The sequence below is a fragment of the Dromaius novaehollandiae genome, chromosome 3, assembly GCF_036370855.1.
Source record: "Dromaius novaehollandiae isolate bDroNov1 chromosome 3, bDroNov1.hap1, whole genome shotgun sequence".
Taxonomy (NCBI): domain Eukaryota; kingdom Metazoa; phylum Chordata; class Aves; order Casuariiformes; family Dromaiidae; genus Dromaius; species Dromaius novaehollandiae.
In genome coordinates, this window is record NC_088100.1 from 61457672 (window position 1) to 61473951 (window position 16280).

At 36.6% G+C, this 16280-nt stretch overlaps 2 protein-coding genes across 13 annotated transcripts in view; both read right to left on the reverse strand.

Moving 5' to 3' along the window:
- The window catches only part of EPB41L2 (erythrocyte membrane protein band 4.1 like 2), a 118222-nt gene that overhangs the window by 6791 nt on the left and 95151 nt on the right, over positions 1-16280 (reverse strand). For 4 of the 12 annotated variants that reach the window (XM_026119585.2, XM_026119575.2, XM_064508978.1 and 1 more), the window contains exons 14-21: positions 12508-12570; positions 9777-9923; positions 8320-8424; positions 5184-5309; positions 3961-4014; positions 3192-3752; positions 1552-1674; positions 899-997 (exon numbers count right to left, since the gene is read on the reverse strand). In XM_026119585.2, coding sequence (XP_025975370.2) covers positions 899-997; positions 1552-1674; positions 3192-3752; positions 3961-4014; positions 5184-5309; positions 8320-8424; positions 9777-9923; positions 12508-12570 — 1278 coding nt within the window. The remainder of the gene's footprint in view (positions 1-898; positions 998-1551; positions 1675-3191; positions 3753-3960; positions 4015-5183; positions 5310-8319; positions 8425-9776; positions 9924-12507; positions 12571-16280) is intronic. The other 8 variants (XM_026119613.2, XM_064508980.1, XM_064508979.1 and 5 more) reach the window with 8 other exon arrangements.
- LOC135327872 (uncharacterized) lies at positions 13590-15543 on the reverse strand (the record flags this gene model as incomplete). The annotated part of the gene is made up of 1 exon (XM_064508982.1): positions 13590-15543. A coding segment is annotated over one exon (732 nt), but the record flags the coding sequence as incomplete, so codon positions are not given.

Here is a 16280-nt window from a genome sequence, read left to right on the forward strand (position 1 = left end):
GTTTCTTTTAGGTGACTTTCATTTGACAACTTCCCAACATCATCTCTCCAATGTCCTTCTGCAAATGCAACTCTCTATCTTTAGAATGTTTGGTTGCAAAATTAATCCACTGAGCAGTGAGTTACTGTTCCATTCCGTGATGACAGGAAGTTTTCTTCTGTTGGGGGGAAAAAAAATACCCCAAACTTATACCTTACATTTCTCTTCTTTCCCTTTTCTTTACTGTAAATAATGCTTTCTGCAATCTTCTTGGAAAACTGTTAAGCGTTCAAAGACATGAGATCAAAAATGTATTGTTGGTGTATGCCTTTTAAAATTTTAGAAATACTTACGTAAACGATGAATAAAAACAACACTTGGTAGTTCTAACACACGGTGAAGGGTCATATGTGGAGGACATAATTCAGCCCCCCAAAAAATTTGTTTGCAAAAGTAATCTAGCAGCATGATCTGTTTTTAAATGTCCTTTAAAGCTCGCAGCGCAAGGAAGTACAACACCAAGGCTGAAAAACCAATTGTGTCAGTATATCCTTATGACAGATTCTATTAACAGGGCTCCTGCGGATCCCAAACAGCTCGATTTTGTTTTCAAAGATTCTACACAGTATCAGTGAATGCCAAACACCAGAAGTAAGACCTATATGAAGCACTGAAATACCTAATCACATTTTTCTACCCTTCCCGGTCCTGTTCCCAGATGTTCTCCCTTATCCAGTCAGACTTCTCTGTTCAGAATTTGCTTTTGGAAAGTCAACTCTTCTCCCCATATGCCTGGAATGAATCTAGTCCATTTTAAGTCAGCTTTGTTTAGCAGATACAGAGGTTTGAGGAGCTACATTCAAGATTTTTGGAGGGTTTTTGTTTCTTTTTTAGTTCAGAGAGATATTATCCATTTTACCTTTGTGATGTGTGTAGTTGTAGTAGTAGAAATTGATTCTGATGTAATTGTCTGTGCACTCAGCAGCATACCAGCATTGCCACCTGTACTGCCATCAAACTGCAAGAAGAAGAAAAATGGTATTTTCATATTTAGGCATTTAAAAACTTTGTTTTAACTGGAGAAACTTAATGCAGTTTTTATTACTAAACACATACTTAATTCTTCAGTTCAAATGGAAAAGTTAGAAAATAAAATCTGAATAGAAGCCATCAAGTTTACTGAGTTGTGTAGACTTGTTATGTTTTACTCTTGGACAAAATTTATGATTAAAGTTAAGTGTTCTTTTCAGGAGCAATGAGATTTAAATCAAATTCCCAACACTAAATAAGGTTTTACATTTGCAGACAAGCAATTATAAAGTAACTAAATTTTTATTAATAAAAAGGGGGTGGGTGGGCACTGCGAGAACTGTAAGAGTAACAGTTATTGCTTTTTCCTATACACACTTCAGTTCAACTAATCCAGAGTCAAAGCATAGTCTTAGCTGCCAGAAGAAAGCATACGTTTTTGAAAAGCATTTCTTGGGCATTATATCTCTTTAATTTGAGCTAGAAATGACTGGAATAAAATTCAACTTGCAAACCATATAGCAAATCACCCAGCCACTATACCTGTGGAGATTCGTATGTGATGGTTTTAGTCTCTGTTTGAACAATTGGAACTTCCTTAGTGGAGATTTCAGTTCTCTGTGCAGCATCTGAAATGGTTACCATCTCTGTTTTCACTACTGGAGGCTGTGGTGCAAGAGACAGAAATAATCAAAAGACATGAGGAAAAGGTTTGTGAAATGGACCAAGAAAATACAACCAAAAACCCAGGAAAAGCATAGCAGTATGATAAATATTTAAGACTGTTTCCCCAATCAAAAAGCAAAATAAGCAAAATAAGACTGATAAACCAGTTTTCTAGTTATCTTATCTACCTGTGGCAGGGAAATCTAATCTCCTAATAGCCTGCCATAGTTCTGTGTTTCCACTAACCACTAGCAAATATATAAGAAAGCAATTGCTAAAACTAACCTGCAACACAGGTACTTAAAATGTGTGAAACAATCTCAGTAGGAAAAATCTTAAGCTTGTGCAAAGGTTCCATCAAACAAGTTCATAGCTATTTGAGATGGATAAGCCTCACACTAGAATTCACCTGGGAAAGTATATATCTTAACTAGTCAAACTGCAAATAAGGACTAAAAATTCAAGGAAATATTGTAAAACATTTTGCTTTTAATAGCTACTACTTTCTGAACAGACAGACAACTTTGACTTCCAGTTTTTAAGCAGCCTACATTCAGTGTAATAAGTCAGGATATCAATGGCTTCTTCTGACCTTAAAAAAACATTTTACCCGTTTAGAGGTTTGCTAGTGGTGTTCTCTGCAATGTCAAAAAGGCAGTGATTAACAAGGGGTCCTTAAGCCAGTGAACTTGTGACTTATATTATTGCAGCAGATTTTCAAATATATTCAATAACTTAAAAAAAACCCCAAACACACAAGTAAAGCCTTTTCATCTTTTTCTTCTAGATGCATCAGTTGCTATCTCCCATTGATTTCAAAGGCACTTAGGAGAAACTCCTAGACACTTATCTTTATTTCACACACACACTTGCACACACAGAAGGCTTTCTCTCCTTCTAAAAGACTTCACACTAAGATAATTACATACGCATTCCCTTTAAATACAGTGCTCTTACCCATCCAGTTCCTAGCCATAGTTATTGTAGTCTCTAAACCCGTAACACTTTTTCAAAAGGGCGGGGGGGGGGGGGGGGGGGGGAGGAAAAAAAAAGAAAAAAAAAAAAAAGGAAAGCGCAGCAGCAGATAATAGAGGGGAAAAAAGTACAAAAATTTGTGACTGACATTTTCCAGTTCATTTTCTGATCACAATTACAGGTCACAGACACGTCAAAAACAATTGACAAATAGACAAGACGAGACTTAAAACATTAAAAACATGTAAATAATAAATATATATTATGTATGTGCATATAAAATAAGGGGAGATAAAAAGGAGATGGCAGTCTTCGGAAGGTTTGCTTTACTGGTGATTTGCATCCAGTTCTAGCAAAAAGCCAGAAACCATAACTGAAGGAGACAGATTTTCTCTGCTCTCAGTGGTTTCCCCTTCCAAATGATCTGAATCTTGCTGAATGCCTGAAGAACTGGAAGAATAGGAGAAGAAGAAAGCCAGGTATATTTTCACCCCGAGAAATCTCTCTGCTTAAACTAGTTGTCAAACTGTTCTACCATTTACCTCTGAACAACAAATTATTTGTGGTGCAACATCAATGTCAACATGAGACACATCTCCATTCAGTCTGAGCTGCTCTTCTTTTTCTTCACCTAAGTCTTGCTTCATGTCCTCTGAGAAATTCTTCTCTTCTGTAGCTATGGTAACTGCATTTTCCCGGACCAAAGCTTCAGCTGTAACTTGAGCTGTGTGCTCAACTGGTACATTTAGTTTACTGCCTTCTGTTGTAGCTTCTACATGCTGCATTATCTTTTCTTCATGCTCTTTTTTTCTGTTCTTATCTTCTTCTTCTTGTTCTTCCCTGATGACTTCCTCAATTGCCCTATGATGTGGCTGGTATTCTCCCACCTCTTCATCCTCACTGTCACTACTACTGCTGCTGCTACTATCTGATGGCAATGATGATGAGTCCTTTTTTGACAGGTGCTCCACCTTACATGTTTCCCCAGCATCAGTGGCAACTTGCATTTTCCCTTTGTTGGTTTCATCTATGACTACTGTTTCTTCTCTCCCAACCTCTGCCTGCTTCTTCTCCTCCACTATGTCCAGAGTCTCATCTGAACTCTGCACAAAAAACACGGATGAGGAAAAACAAAAGTATAGTATATGAATAAATTAAAATGACGGGAAAAAAGATTAACTGATGGCTGGTTCATGTCATGTAGAAGACAAAAGATGGTTGTGATGGTTAACTGAAAAGGGAAGGAAAGAAAGAATGAAGATGGATTGGAAGCATTAGAGCCAAATTTGACTACGGAAAAATCAGTAGAACCTTATCAGCATCGCTGACTCCAGTGCAAGGCCCTTCTGCTCTGGAACCATGTCTCTGTGAAACAAAAAGCAATCAAAGGACACAAATCAATGCATTTTCTAAACAGCAGGAAACACAAATACTATCCTATACAAAACACAGGCACATCCCTTTACAACAGCATAGCAGTCTCAGAGCAAGCTTTAAGAATGTATATTCATGAAACTAGACAGGTACTGTGTATTCATTGCAAGACCCACAAAGAACTATACTCTTTTCCTTCCACTTCATTAAAATATTCTACTCAAAAGCAGGCCAGGATTATGGACATTAATAATTAGGATAAAACAAGATAATTATGAAAAATGGGAAAAAAGCATGAATGCACTAGTCGGTCATGCTACTGAGGCAGTTATCTCACATCAGGAATTAATAGTAAATAATATTGCTGGAAAACAAAAACTTATTTAGCAGTCTACTATCAGGTTATCATCATACACAGTAAAAAGACTTTATTGTAAGGTTTTATTAGTTCATCTTTGGTCTGTTACTATCTGTTAAGTTTGATAAAGTAAGAGGGAGACTGTTTAGGCTGGTATGTTATTGAAATAGCAATATGTGATTACTAAGATGATCCCATTAGGATTCAGTGTGGAGCTCAAACGGTGAAGTTAAGGAAACAGTATTAGTATTTCTTCCATGACAAAATGATGCGATGGATATCCCAGAAAGCCCATCATACATTAGATCTTCAAACTACATAATTCATTTTTAGAAAATGGTTTGCAGCAAATTGCAAGTTCAAACAGTAAAAATAAAAATGAACACACCATCTGCGACTTAATCCTAGCTTTTACTGCTAGTTTACCAAGCAAAGCAGCTATGGAGTCTAAGCCAGCATTCCTGGGGAAGCTAGACCAAGAACCAATCAGTATTTCTTAACTGTTGCAAATAAAGAATTAAAACTTCTTAGCTGCATCTTTCCCCCCTAATATAAGCAAGCAGCCCACCTCCTCTGACACAACAGAAGTCATATGCCACCTTTGCGGTATTTTTAATGCTTTGTGGGTCGCTGTCTAAACCTTTAAAACAGACGGTGGTCTAATCCACAGCAATAATTCTCCTGCCCACCCGCTACTGTTTTGGGGGCTGCACAGCGCGGGAGAGGCGCGGGGGCGGATGCGCGGTGCCCCGGCCCAGAGGAGCCCGGGGGTGCCCGGGGCTGGGGGGGAGCGGACAGGCACCTGGGGCAGCGGCGCGGCGGCGGCCTCGGCCTTCCCGGCAGCGCCCTCTGCTGTCCGCACGCCGGCTGCGGCGAAGGAAAAGCCCTCTTTACTACACAAAATTGACGTTATCTCTTCTTCTAGGCTCTGGACAAGTTAAGAGAACGGAAAGCACAGATTTACACAGCGAAGGCCAAAGCAGCAGCGACCTACAAAGGAAAGGTCAGGCAAGAAAGAAAAAACGACAAGGAAAAGGCTTCAGTTCAGAGAAATGTGTGAGCACACAGGAGAAGCTGCACATACTCCAGCTAAGGCGAAAACAAGAATATGGCAAGATGACAGAAAATTACCGACTCCCAAAGAAATCACAAAACATAGCAGTAACCTAATACTGCATGCCCACCATTTGCTTTTTATTTCACGCTATAGGAATTAAAAACATTAAGTGGAGAAAAAAAGCATTAAACATTTTGTGATTTTCAAAGCACAAGTTTACTAATTCCCTATTTAATATTGGGATTATCCCCTTCTGAAAATCAATTCTTAACACCTTCTAACCCCTAATGGTTCAAACCTTCAGGCAGAGAGTAGTCAAATACATTTGCTTTGAACATTACATAGCCAGAAGGCTAAGGCAAATTTATCCATTATAACTTTTAAAGGTTGTTTTTCAAGTTACTTAAAAACAAACAACCCCCCTGCCCCCGAAATCCCACTTAAGCAAATCTGTATATATTAAAGAATAATTTTCAAAAAGCCTTGCCCATTCTATTGGGAAAATCTGCTTTATTCAATGTTACTTTAAAGCATAAGTTATATTTAGTCTCATCTACTTTCTGTAGTACTATGAATCTGTGTGGTAAAACAATAAAAAATGTAAAATTTGTGTGGGCACAACCCTCTGAAAAAGTTATAATTCTCATTTCAGTTTTCCTTCCATAAGCTCCTGTATCACACTACAAGTAGACAGTTAAAATAAAAAGCCAGTAACACAACGAATACCTAACAGAGATAAAACATACATTTTACTAATATTAAATGAAATACATTTCTATCTTAGAAAATGGTAGTGCAGACAATCAAGGCAGAAGCATATTTCAGAGGAAAGCCAAAATGCAGTGCATATAACTGCAGTACATGTAGAACTACTATGTACTAGTATTTTGGAATCTGAACACTTATTTAAGTAACACTATACTACTGTGTGCATAGTACTACATGTATGGCATGCAGAACAGACAAGAAAAAGAAAGAAGGACCTATACCTATATTTTTCCCCTACAATAAAATCTAAAGTATATTTTGAAAGTGGCTAACAAAATTTATTTGAATGCAAGTTGATAAAATCTGCCTTATGCTAAATTTGACATCCATTAGAGCAATGTGTTACCCTCACTTCTTTCCCTAGTTCACTACATCCAATAAAAGTTAATCTATTAATAGCTTACAACAACAGGCAAAAAAGTTCATAATACTTCTTCTATTGTACTCTGACACCACATTTACTCTAACCACTCAAAAGGGTTAAAAAGAAAAAAGATCTTTATTTCTGTATGTAGCCAGACTGTGTGTCTCTCACAGACAGGCACATACCCCACATCTATTTCCTTCTACACCATCAGTGTTTTCTTTTTTTTTTTTTTTCTTTCTTTCTTTTTTTTTTTTTTAAGTCTTCTGATTTAAAAAAAATTCTTTTAAAAGGAAAACACTAATAATAATTTGCCTGATAACACAACCCCTGTTCTGTGATGCAGCATTTCATATACATTATTAAATACGTAGATAGCACTGGCAGTCTTCATCAAATTACTGTATTTACAGTCATATATATGTATCATCCTCTGTAGGTCTTTAGCTTCTTAGCAAACAATCGTCAGGCACATATACACACACACTAACATGAAATACTGTTTATAAGCAGCAGCAGGTTTGAGTTGAGAAAATAAATAATATTGTTGATTCTGGATATCCAGAACATATTTCAAGTATTTATTTGTGACATCCATACCAATGTGTCACAGTTTTATCATAATTAAGTCACAGATGCTGTGCATTTAAGAGGTACGGTGGTAAAAATGAGATTTATCTAAAGTAACATTTCTCATAAACAGAAAAAAGACTTATCGGCATGTATTTTCACTGGAGAAAAAGGAAGGAAAAAAAGAAAATTAGCAGTGGTATCCTTGCATGCAGCAGCTTTACTCATGTCTGTTGTCCAACTATCTTAAAAGACAGGCATGAAAACATTGCATTCTAGCAATAAGACTGAGCAATGTCCATTACTAATAAGACTAAGACTAATAATACTAATAAGGCTGAGCAATGTCTACGAATACCAGGCAAGTTTATCATAAGTTGGGGGTAAGTAAGAACTTGAACCCCAAATTCTCCATATTCATCAACAAATAATTCCGGAAGAAAATATGCTGTTTTCCAAACCTGGTATTTATAAATGTTACTAAAAGAGGAGTAATGGCTTTACAATCTATTTTCATTCCAAATTCTAGGTGGTGGAAAACAGTTCAGAAGTGATGTCAAAAAGCAACATCAAATTGCTACCCAACATCATTATCATACTGCTAGTAACACCACTAACTTTTATACTGTGCTTTTACTACGAGAAAAGTCAAATTAGCTTATGAAGGGAGAAAACTTCCCCCTTTTCATGGGTGAAAAAAGGTACAGAAGCATGGACGTATTCAGAACCAGGCTGCATTTGAAACAAAGCTGTTTCTATTACAGCTTTATTGATTTGGATAATGACTACATAATGAATACATAATTGCAATGCAAACAAAAATTCTTGTCTGTGAAGTGTCAAATAATTTCAAAGAATGCAAACAATTATTTCCATCTGGAATGGAAATATATTTTGCTGTCATCCTAGTCACATAAAATAAATACAATAATTTTCCTGTGAAAATTTTGGGTTTTTTTCAAGTGGTAGCCATTCAGAACTTCACACCTGGTTTTGTGTTTAAGCAAAATGTTGCTGGCATTCACACATATCCAGATCTTGGTTTACAACTTAAACTTTTCCTTTCAGTACTGGCATAAGCAAGTTATTTCCATCAGGAAAAAAAAGGGAAAAGAAAGAAGTGCACCAGCTAGCCCACAGCAGATAAAGCAAAAAGGCAGTAGGTCTCAGGGCAGCCACCTTGTCAGTCTCCTCTGGTTTTGCTTCAGCAGTCCATGGCATTGCAGTCCATTGCTTCTCCTTCACAGGCAGTGTTTTCACTTGGAAAATGTAGTCTCCTTTTTTCTATTTGGTTTTCATTTTGTAAAACCAGTGTAAATCAATGCAATGAGACAGACACATACTATACATAAACATAAAACCAAACTGGTCTGAAAGCAACACAACATAGTAGATGAGAAAAATAGAGATAAGAGTGCAATACCTGGAAGGGCCTCAACTTCAACACAAAGAAATCAACATAGAAAATACACAAAACCACACAATAAAAAACAAGTTACACTTTTATATGCATGCTTATTGTAACAGAAAAAAAATTGCTATTAAATGAATCAATGTTTCTGGAACATTTGAAAGATTGACTAACATTTGTGTCTACTACACAATATATATACTACTACACTCAAAAATCTGAAGGATAATTGCTTGGCAGCAACTATATTTTTAAAAACAGTCATTAAAGAAGTAACTGTGGTATCTGCACACACATGCTCATAGTTCGGAATGCTTAAGTCTCTTGTTGAAATAAGGTCTTAAGAAGGAAAATTATTTGATACCACCAAGGAAGCTTAATCTGAAAGTACACCTCTCTGGGGCCTGAAGATAATGCTGAACAAGTATAATGAGATTAGTATAACAATACATTTTGGGGGCTGAGGGGGGTGAAGTAACAAGGAAAAAAGGATAACAAAGGATAAACTGATTGCTTTTAAAGACTGATTTGCTCTTCTACTCAAAGAACTGGCAAATAACTCCTTGTAAAACTAGAAGTTTCAGAACAGCAACAGAAATTTCTTTGAGCAGTTTTCTGGCCACAGACATTTAGGATAATATTTTTGGAAAACCGTTTTCCAAACTGTTCTTTTAAGGTTCAGTCATATAGGAGATGGCGGGGGGAGGAGCAGCTAAAGATCTTTTAAAAGAGGTTTTGAGATCAAGGTGAATAGATTTTAACTACATTAAGTGTTTCTTGAAGAAGTCAACATTGTCAAATACTGGATCACATAGAAGACCTTCTGAAAGAACATGCACCAAGCAGCTGCTTATGCACAACCTCCCTAAGAAGAGTTAAAGAGGCAAATGGAGAGAAAGTTTTACTGTCATTGTAAATTTAATTTCATAAAATCCATGTAAATCAGAGCGGATTTTAAGCTTTACTTAACAGAGCAAAATACAGCCATTGCTTCAAGTTTTTTCTAATGATTCTAGCTCACAGCTGTTCTCCAGAAGAAAAAAAATTCCACATATTACTGAAGTCAGGTCCAGTGGTGAGCAGTAAAAAGTTAACGTATACTTATCATAAACAAGTATTACATTAGCTAAAAAGGAAGTGTTAATGTACAGGACAGAGTACATTTACTAGGTCGCCTACAGGGTTGTACAGAAACGCATGCAGACAAGTGTGGGCTGTGACATACCCCGTGTGCCTGCAGGGACTGAGGTGTGATACGCCGCTTTTCCCACTCATTTGGGCGTGGTTCAGGCGTGGACTCCATGAAATTGCGCTTGAGCTCACTAATGCTAGCCTGGTGTTTCAGTAAGTCGTCCTGGGTCTTATCCAGGTCCTAGCAACCCGCAATGTAAAACAAAGTAGGACAAAACACGACAACAAAAGCAAACTTAACTGTAAAAAAGAAAAAAAAAGGAATCAAACCAAGGAAAGTGCCTTGCGTGTGAAGAGCCAGTCTTCTCTGAAGTGCCTTAAAATAAAAAAAGTTAAGGCTATAAGGGAACTAAGATTTTTTTCTTTTTATAATGAAGGGCCAGTCATACACTATTTCATCCACATTTTAATGCAAAGGAAAAATAACACTGTGAATGGTTATTTAACAGAGGGCTATTTTGTTCCAAATATGAAGCTACTAGCCCTTTGAAGCAGTAATAATTTCCAGTAGTTGCTTGGTTTCATTGAAAATTTGTAGACGTGGAAGCAAACGCACTGTGATACTGTGCAAATGACTAACATTACTGAAGGCAGTTGTAAACAAGAACAATTTAACACAAAGAGCATTACAAAAATGCATCATTTCTATTACAAGCTCCAGAAAAAAAAAAACCTTATTTCTGTGTAGACATTATTACAGGCCCAAATATGCAAGTATCTAACACCTAATTAACTTCAGAGGGACAACTTATTTTGCCTATCATGTAGGCTTATAATTGTTAGAAGAATCAGATTTAAAGACTGCTATCTGTCAGTAACACATTTAAGAACCTGACTGCAGACAGAGCAGTCAAGCAGGGATAGTCCTTGTGTATGGCAATACTAAAGAGACGTTTTCTCTAAACTGCACCTGCACAGCCAAGCACCAAAGGGGACGCCACAGTGTAAATCTCAAGTTATATTTTATGATTGCAGATTTCATTCTCTCCTTTTACCCTATCAGGTATTATGAAAAGCCTAGGTTGGGTATGTACACTCAAACACAAAAATACTTGTTGAATATCCAGTGGTGAAATTCAAGTTTAAGCCTCATATCCATTTTTAGTATGGAATTAGAAGATCCACCATTCACTGAAGTTTAAAATGCAATATCATCAATGTAATCATAATTATTGCTGAAGTTTTATGAAAAGAACGTGATTGGATATAGTAATTAAGGAAAGTATCTAGCTTTGTACAAAGATTTCATATACTTAGTAAAAGAACATTTTGAAATTTTACTTCAACAGTTTGGAGAGGATTTCTATGTTCTTCAATGTTTACAATACAAAGATGTGTATTAAATAATGGAAAACAAATTAAAAGAAAATACACACAACCCCCCTCATTTTGTAATTTCTTTTGATTGGCTTGTTCAGCACCAGTAACAGTTTGGCGCTGCAAATTTATTTCCAAATTCTGCAAATATTTACACATGCACTTAACTTTGAATGCTAAGAACCCCCCTTCTGGCAACTCAGTAGGTTTATATTGTTACAGGACCAATGCTTCACTTTTAAACTAGGACTAACACACAGGGAATGTTAAATATGTCCCCCTAAAGTACCTATTCGTTGAGTGGATTAAAAAAATATATATCAAAGAAAATCCACTACACAACTGAAGCTAGTAACAATTCTGATGACATCATTTTAAAACCTATTTTGGCTTGAGACAAGGCACGTTTCTTGGACTTGTTGAAAGCAAAGTTATGCAATACACACTTTCAGTGCTTTAGTAAGTTATACACAAGCAAAGTTTGAATAGTAATCAAAAGCTGCAAAAAGCCAAAAAATGTATTAGTTGGGTTACTGTGATCCATACATCTCCTTAGGACTAATCAAAAACAATGATTTAAAAGGACTATTCTTTTGTGACAAAGGGAATTATCTATAGCCCCATTTGGATGAATAAAATAAGCTAAAGACAGGATGCAATTTTCTGCAGTTTCTTTAGTTACTAGCTTATGTTATTAACCACAAGTTAAATGACACTGACTGTAACTACAGACAAGCTACAATAAAACTCTCCAAATTAACAGACCATATGAAAATTCTTAAAATAAAAATCTCTACTTCAGTAACAAGTAATGGCACCATACATTAAAATACTGTTCAAGGCTCTTTATTGTTGCTCATCTTCAGTGAGAACCAACCTTTAGGAAGTAAGATTTACTTCCATTTCAAAAATGAAATAAATAAAGCAGAGGTTTTATAAGTATTTAAAAATCTGATCCTAACAAAACTTTCCCAAAGCTCCTAAATCAATTAGTGTCAGAGCCAGAATTAGTTTTTCAATGCTTCTATCACTGCTTGTGCCTTATTAGCTCCATTTACTCAGGTAATGTATTTGATAATTGTTGATTAAACTAGTGGAAACGCAAAACCCTGCTCAAAAAAGATGCACATGTTTAGTAGCAATGTATAAAAATGCATTTAGGATGATGAATTGGACCACTGTGTTTGATTTATCTAAACAGGGCTATTATTCCCAGTTGTCACCTTGAAAACATCTAGCAGAAATCAACAGAATTCAACATCCAAGCTAAGGGTTTTTCTTTTTTCGCTTTTTCTAAAACTTGAAAACCAGAATTATAACATGCAACATTTGCACTTTTCCCCATGCATTTCATGCACTGTGTCCATAACAGCCTGCAAGTGACCTCCCATCCCATGCAGCCTGGCAGCCCACGAGAAGGGAAAGTTTTCCTTATATTATATACAAACCTCCAACATTAAATTGCTATGTCTGACATAAATATTTTCCCCGTCTACTCTCACGGAATTGTTCTGTGAAATTAAGCCACACAGACAAAAAAAAGAAAAAAGAAAAAAAAAGAACACAAAATGTATCACCAAGTAAATAAAAATGACCCTTAGAATCAGACAGTTAAATAAAGAAAATAAAACGGTAAGGTGAAGAGGCGCTATTCAGACAAAATCCCCAGAAACTTTAAGGTGCTAACAAGGCAGGCAGCTACAGCCAGATTTAATTGTTAAAAAAAAAAAAAAAAAAAAAAAAAAAAAAATCCACCTTCTGCTGTGCTTCCTCCTCTTCAGATTCCAGCTATGTGAGCACGTGGCAAATCATCAAGAAAAGTAACCGTTAACATATGCTTATGGAACAACAGAGGCTTCATCTCATTGTAAATGCAGCAAACTATGTACTATATTTACAGACCTTTACTTTTTCGGCCCCAGATGTTGCTGAAATTATTAAGCGACTTTGGTCTTCCTTCACCTACATTGTTGTAGAATGGCTGAAGTAATATTTGGCATAAGTGGAATGAAAAATGGAAATTTTACACCATGTCCCTTTTTTTGTTGTACTTTTCAGTGCTTTTCCCATGGACAGATGAAATTTAAGAAAGAGCAAAGAAAAAAGCTGATATGTATAATTACTACGGTAAAAGTCTTAAACCCTTTGACAAGTTGATGGGAAAATGGAATTTAATGCATGAGCTTATTTTGGTAAAACTGTCTGGGATTCAAGTCAAACAACTAACTATTGTATTTACAAACTGTCTGGATTACCTTGAGAATGTTGCTATTGGGGGGTGGGGGGAGTGCACTTTTTTTTTGGTGGCCCTCTCCCCCCGCCTTTAACGTGACTATATTCTTCCTCAAACTGCACTGCACTGTTAGAAACGACAGCTGATCTTCTCATCAGACCTACGAGGATTCTGAATGCACATTTAAGGAAAGGCATTCTTTAAAAAGCAAACCACCTCCCAACCTTCCCACAGGTACAAACATCAATTGCCAGTCTTCGAAAAGATGCATTTAGAAATCAACACTATGCAAGATCATAAATTTGAAGAGTGGTTTACTTATTATATGTATTGTTGCATTTTAGATTTTGCGTGAATGCGTAGTGTGGTACATATAACTTTTATTCATCTCTTGCTTATTTGGGTTGTTATATTTTATGCAACTCTATGTTACAGGTTATGGATTGAATCAGGTCACAGAAAAATTGAGATCTTTAAGGTCATGTTTTTTCATTACTTTAGACTTAGATTTGTGTCTTTTAATGACATCACATTCAGGAAGTATTTAATAAATACATTGTATTGATTGAATCAGTTTAACAACCTGTATTAAATATAACTTAGAACAGGGCCCCCTCTTTTCTGATTCTATAATATTTTGTTTTATATTTCCTTTGAAGATTGAACCAGCTTTTCTAGCACATGGTGTGGTTCCGATAACATGCACAGCAGACGCAAAGACAGGAGGCATTTTGTCAACCACTCCAGATGATCAGAGCAATGTATTAGTGTAGCTGAACTATCTGTAGAGCAATTTTAATGGTACATTTCAAAGAATGTTCAGACTTCAGTAATTAAAGTCTGACATGTAACCTGCAATCCAGTCTAATGAACCAAATCAGTCTCCACCTTAACTGTTGCTAGAGATTAATGAAAGCGGTTGAAAAAAGTGCTTTGGACAGATTCAACTTTGCACACACCCATGGGGAACAGAAACATCTGAAATCTGGAATTTAAAAAGCTCATTTTAAAGCGTTCACAGTTTTCTGAATTTGGACAGCTTTTAGAGTTTCAGTTTTCAGATCTAAACAGAACTTTTGAGACATGTGTTTCAAAGTCAACGTACTGAGGCGACATGCATTTTAACCCCACGAATAAGCTGCTACTGCAAGTAGCACAACAGACATAATGTTACCAGGTGTTTTATTTAGATGTCTGTTATTTCACTGCTTAACATTTTGAACTATAAAGTAACTCTACCTGGAGCTCAGTATCTCTGTAACTGGATAAAGTTATGCATGCTGCATGAATTCAGGCAAAAAAAGTTAGGTATCTGTTGACTAAAAACACCTTGATAATATTACAGGCTATTTTTGACAAATGAGAAAAGTTACCATGATACAAATACATTTGTGTCTCTGTGTGTGTATAGGCACACATGTATATATACATAAATATACACACATACACACAAGGAAGCGTGCAAGACTGAGAAATCTCTGGGAGAACTGCTTTGAAAGCTATGTGCAAGCGTGAACCTTTAAGCAACAAAACTACACACCTCCTCTTCCTCTGCTTTGTCATTCAGGTCATTGTCATAAGAGATGCTAAATGAAGTGGCCTTAGGCTCCAGGTAGCAGAGGGACAGAGCAAGAGGAAGGGAAAATGTGAGTGATAAAGGAAGAGACTGGGAAGCAGAGAAAAGCAGCACAAATATAAGGAGAAAAGAGGGGATGAAGGAAGGGGAGGTAATAGGAACATAGTGCTGGAGGCCAGGTGGGAGGAAAGAGATGCAAACATCAGGAAGGCTAGGAAAACTGATATAACCATCCTCATGAAGCAGTGAATGGAAACTAAAAGGAAAGCATCTGATAAAGCTGAATGAGACACAAAACTCGGTATTTTTGTAGTCTGTTTTATGGATCCTTCCCTCCATTACAGGAGGGCATCGACTAGCTAGGGGTCTCATAGATTCAAAAATATTATTTGGTGAAGCTATTTCTTTTTTATTATGATCTAGTGTTTCTTTCATGGAACTGCACTCCAAGATGTCTGGGATGGTAAGGATGGGCTCCCCAAAGGGATCTTCCTCTGAAATATCTGAAAGCATGTCCTTCTCAGGGATAGGTGACAGGTTTGTGAGATGGGATGACACACAAGGAATGGGTAGTGATGGTGGATGTATGTGAGTGAGCTGAAGAAATAAATTCTGTGAATGGTGGAAAATGAAAACACAACAAAATGCAAGTTTGTAGGCACAAGAAGAGGGGAAAAAAGAAATTAGTAGTTAGTGAAAATTTTTACTTAGAAACAGGGATAGCTCTAATAATGCAATAGAAACACAGAATAAAAACAGAAAATCTCCTTGTGTTTTATCAACGGCCAACCTGTTTACTTCCATGGATTATGAAACTGAACCCATTATGCATGTTTTGTTCTCAGGCTGTGAAGAACTTTGCACTTCTGAACTGTAATAGTCACTTGCAACAGACAGGAGCAGACAGACATTCAAAGCTTTGGCAGAAAGGTCAGGGGGCAGTGCAGTACACGAAAGACAAGCTGGCACTTTGATTCTTGGATTTACAACCATCTCCTCTAAGATTTAAACAGAGCCAAAAGAGAAAAGAAATATCTGCTTTACGAGGAAGAGAAAGCTGTTCATAGCATTGGCATGTGTAACAAAACCTTATTGAACAGCTTCATGGAACAACTTTCCAAAATACTGCTCTCTTGTTTCTTCTCTGGTGAAAATATTTAAAAATACCACTGCTTTGGAACCAAGGAACTATCATTATTTTACCAAGCCCAAAGAATAAAACAATAATTTGTTTAACCATCTTCCTCCCATCAAGAAAAAGTGTGCATGCGTGTGTGTGTTGTTCCCAGATTTTGAAAGAAATATATGTAGCTGCTGGTATTTGTTCCCTTCCTACACTTGAAAGAAGTGGGAGCATGTGAACTGCACTAAGAAACTGAGCAGTCCCAATTTCATCCCTAAGAATCAGATGG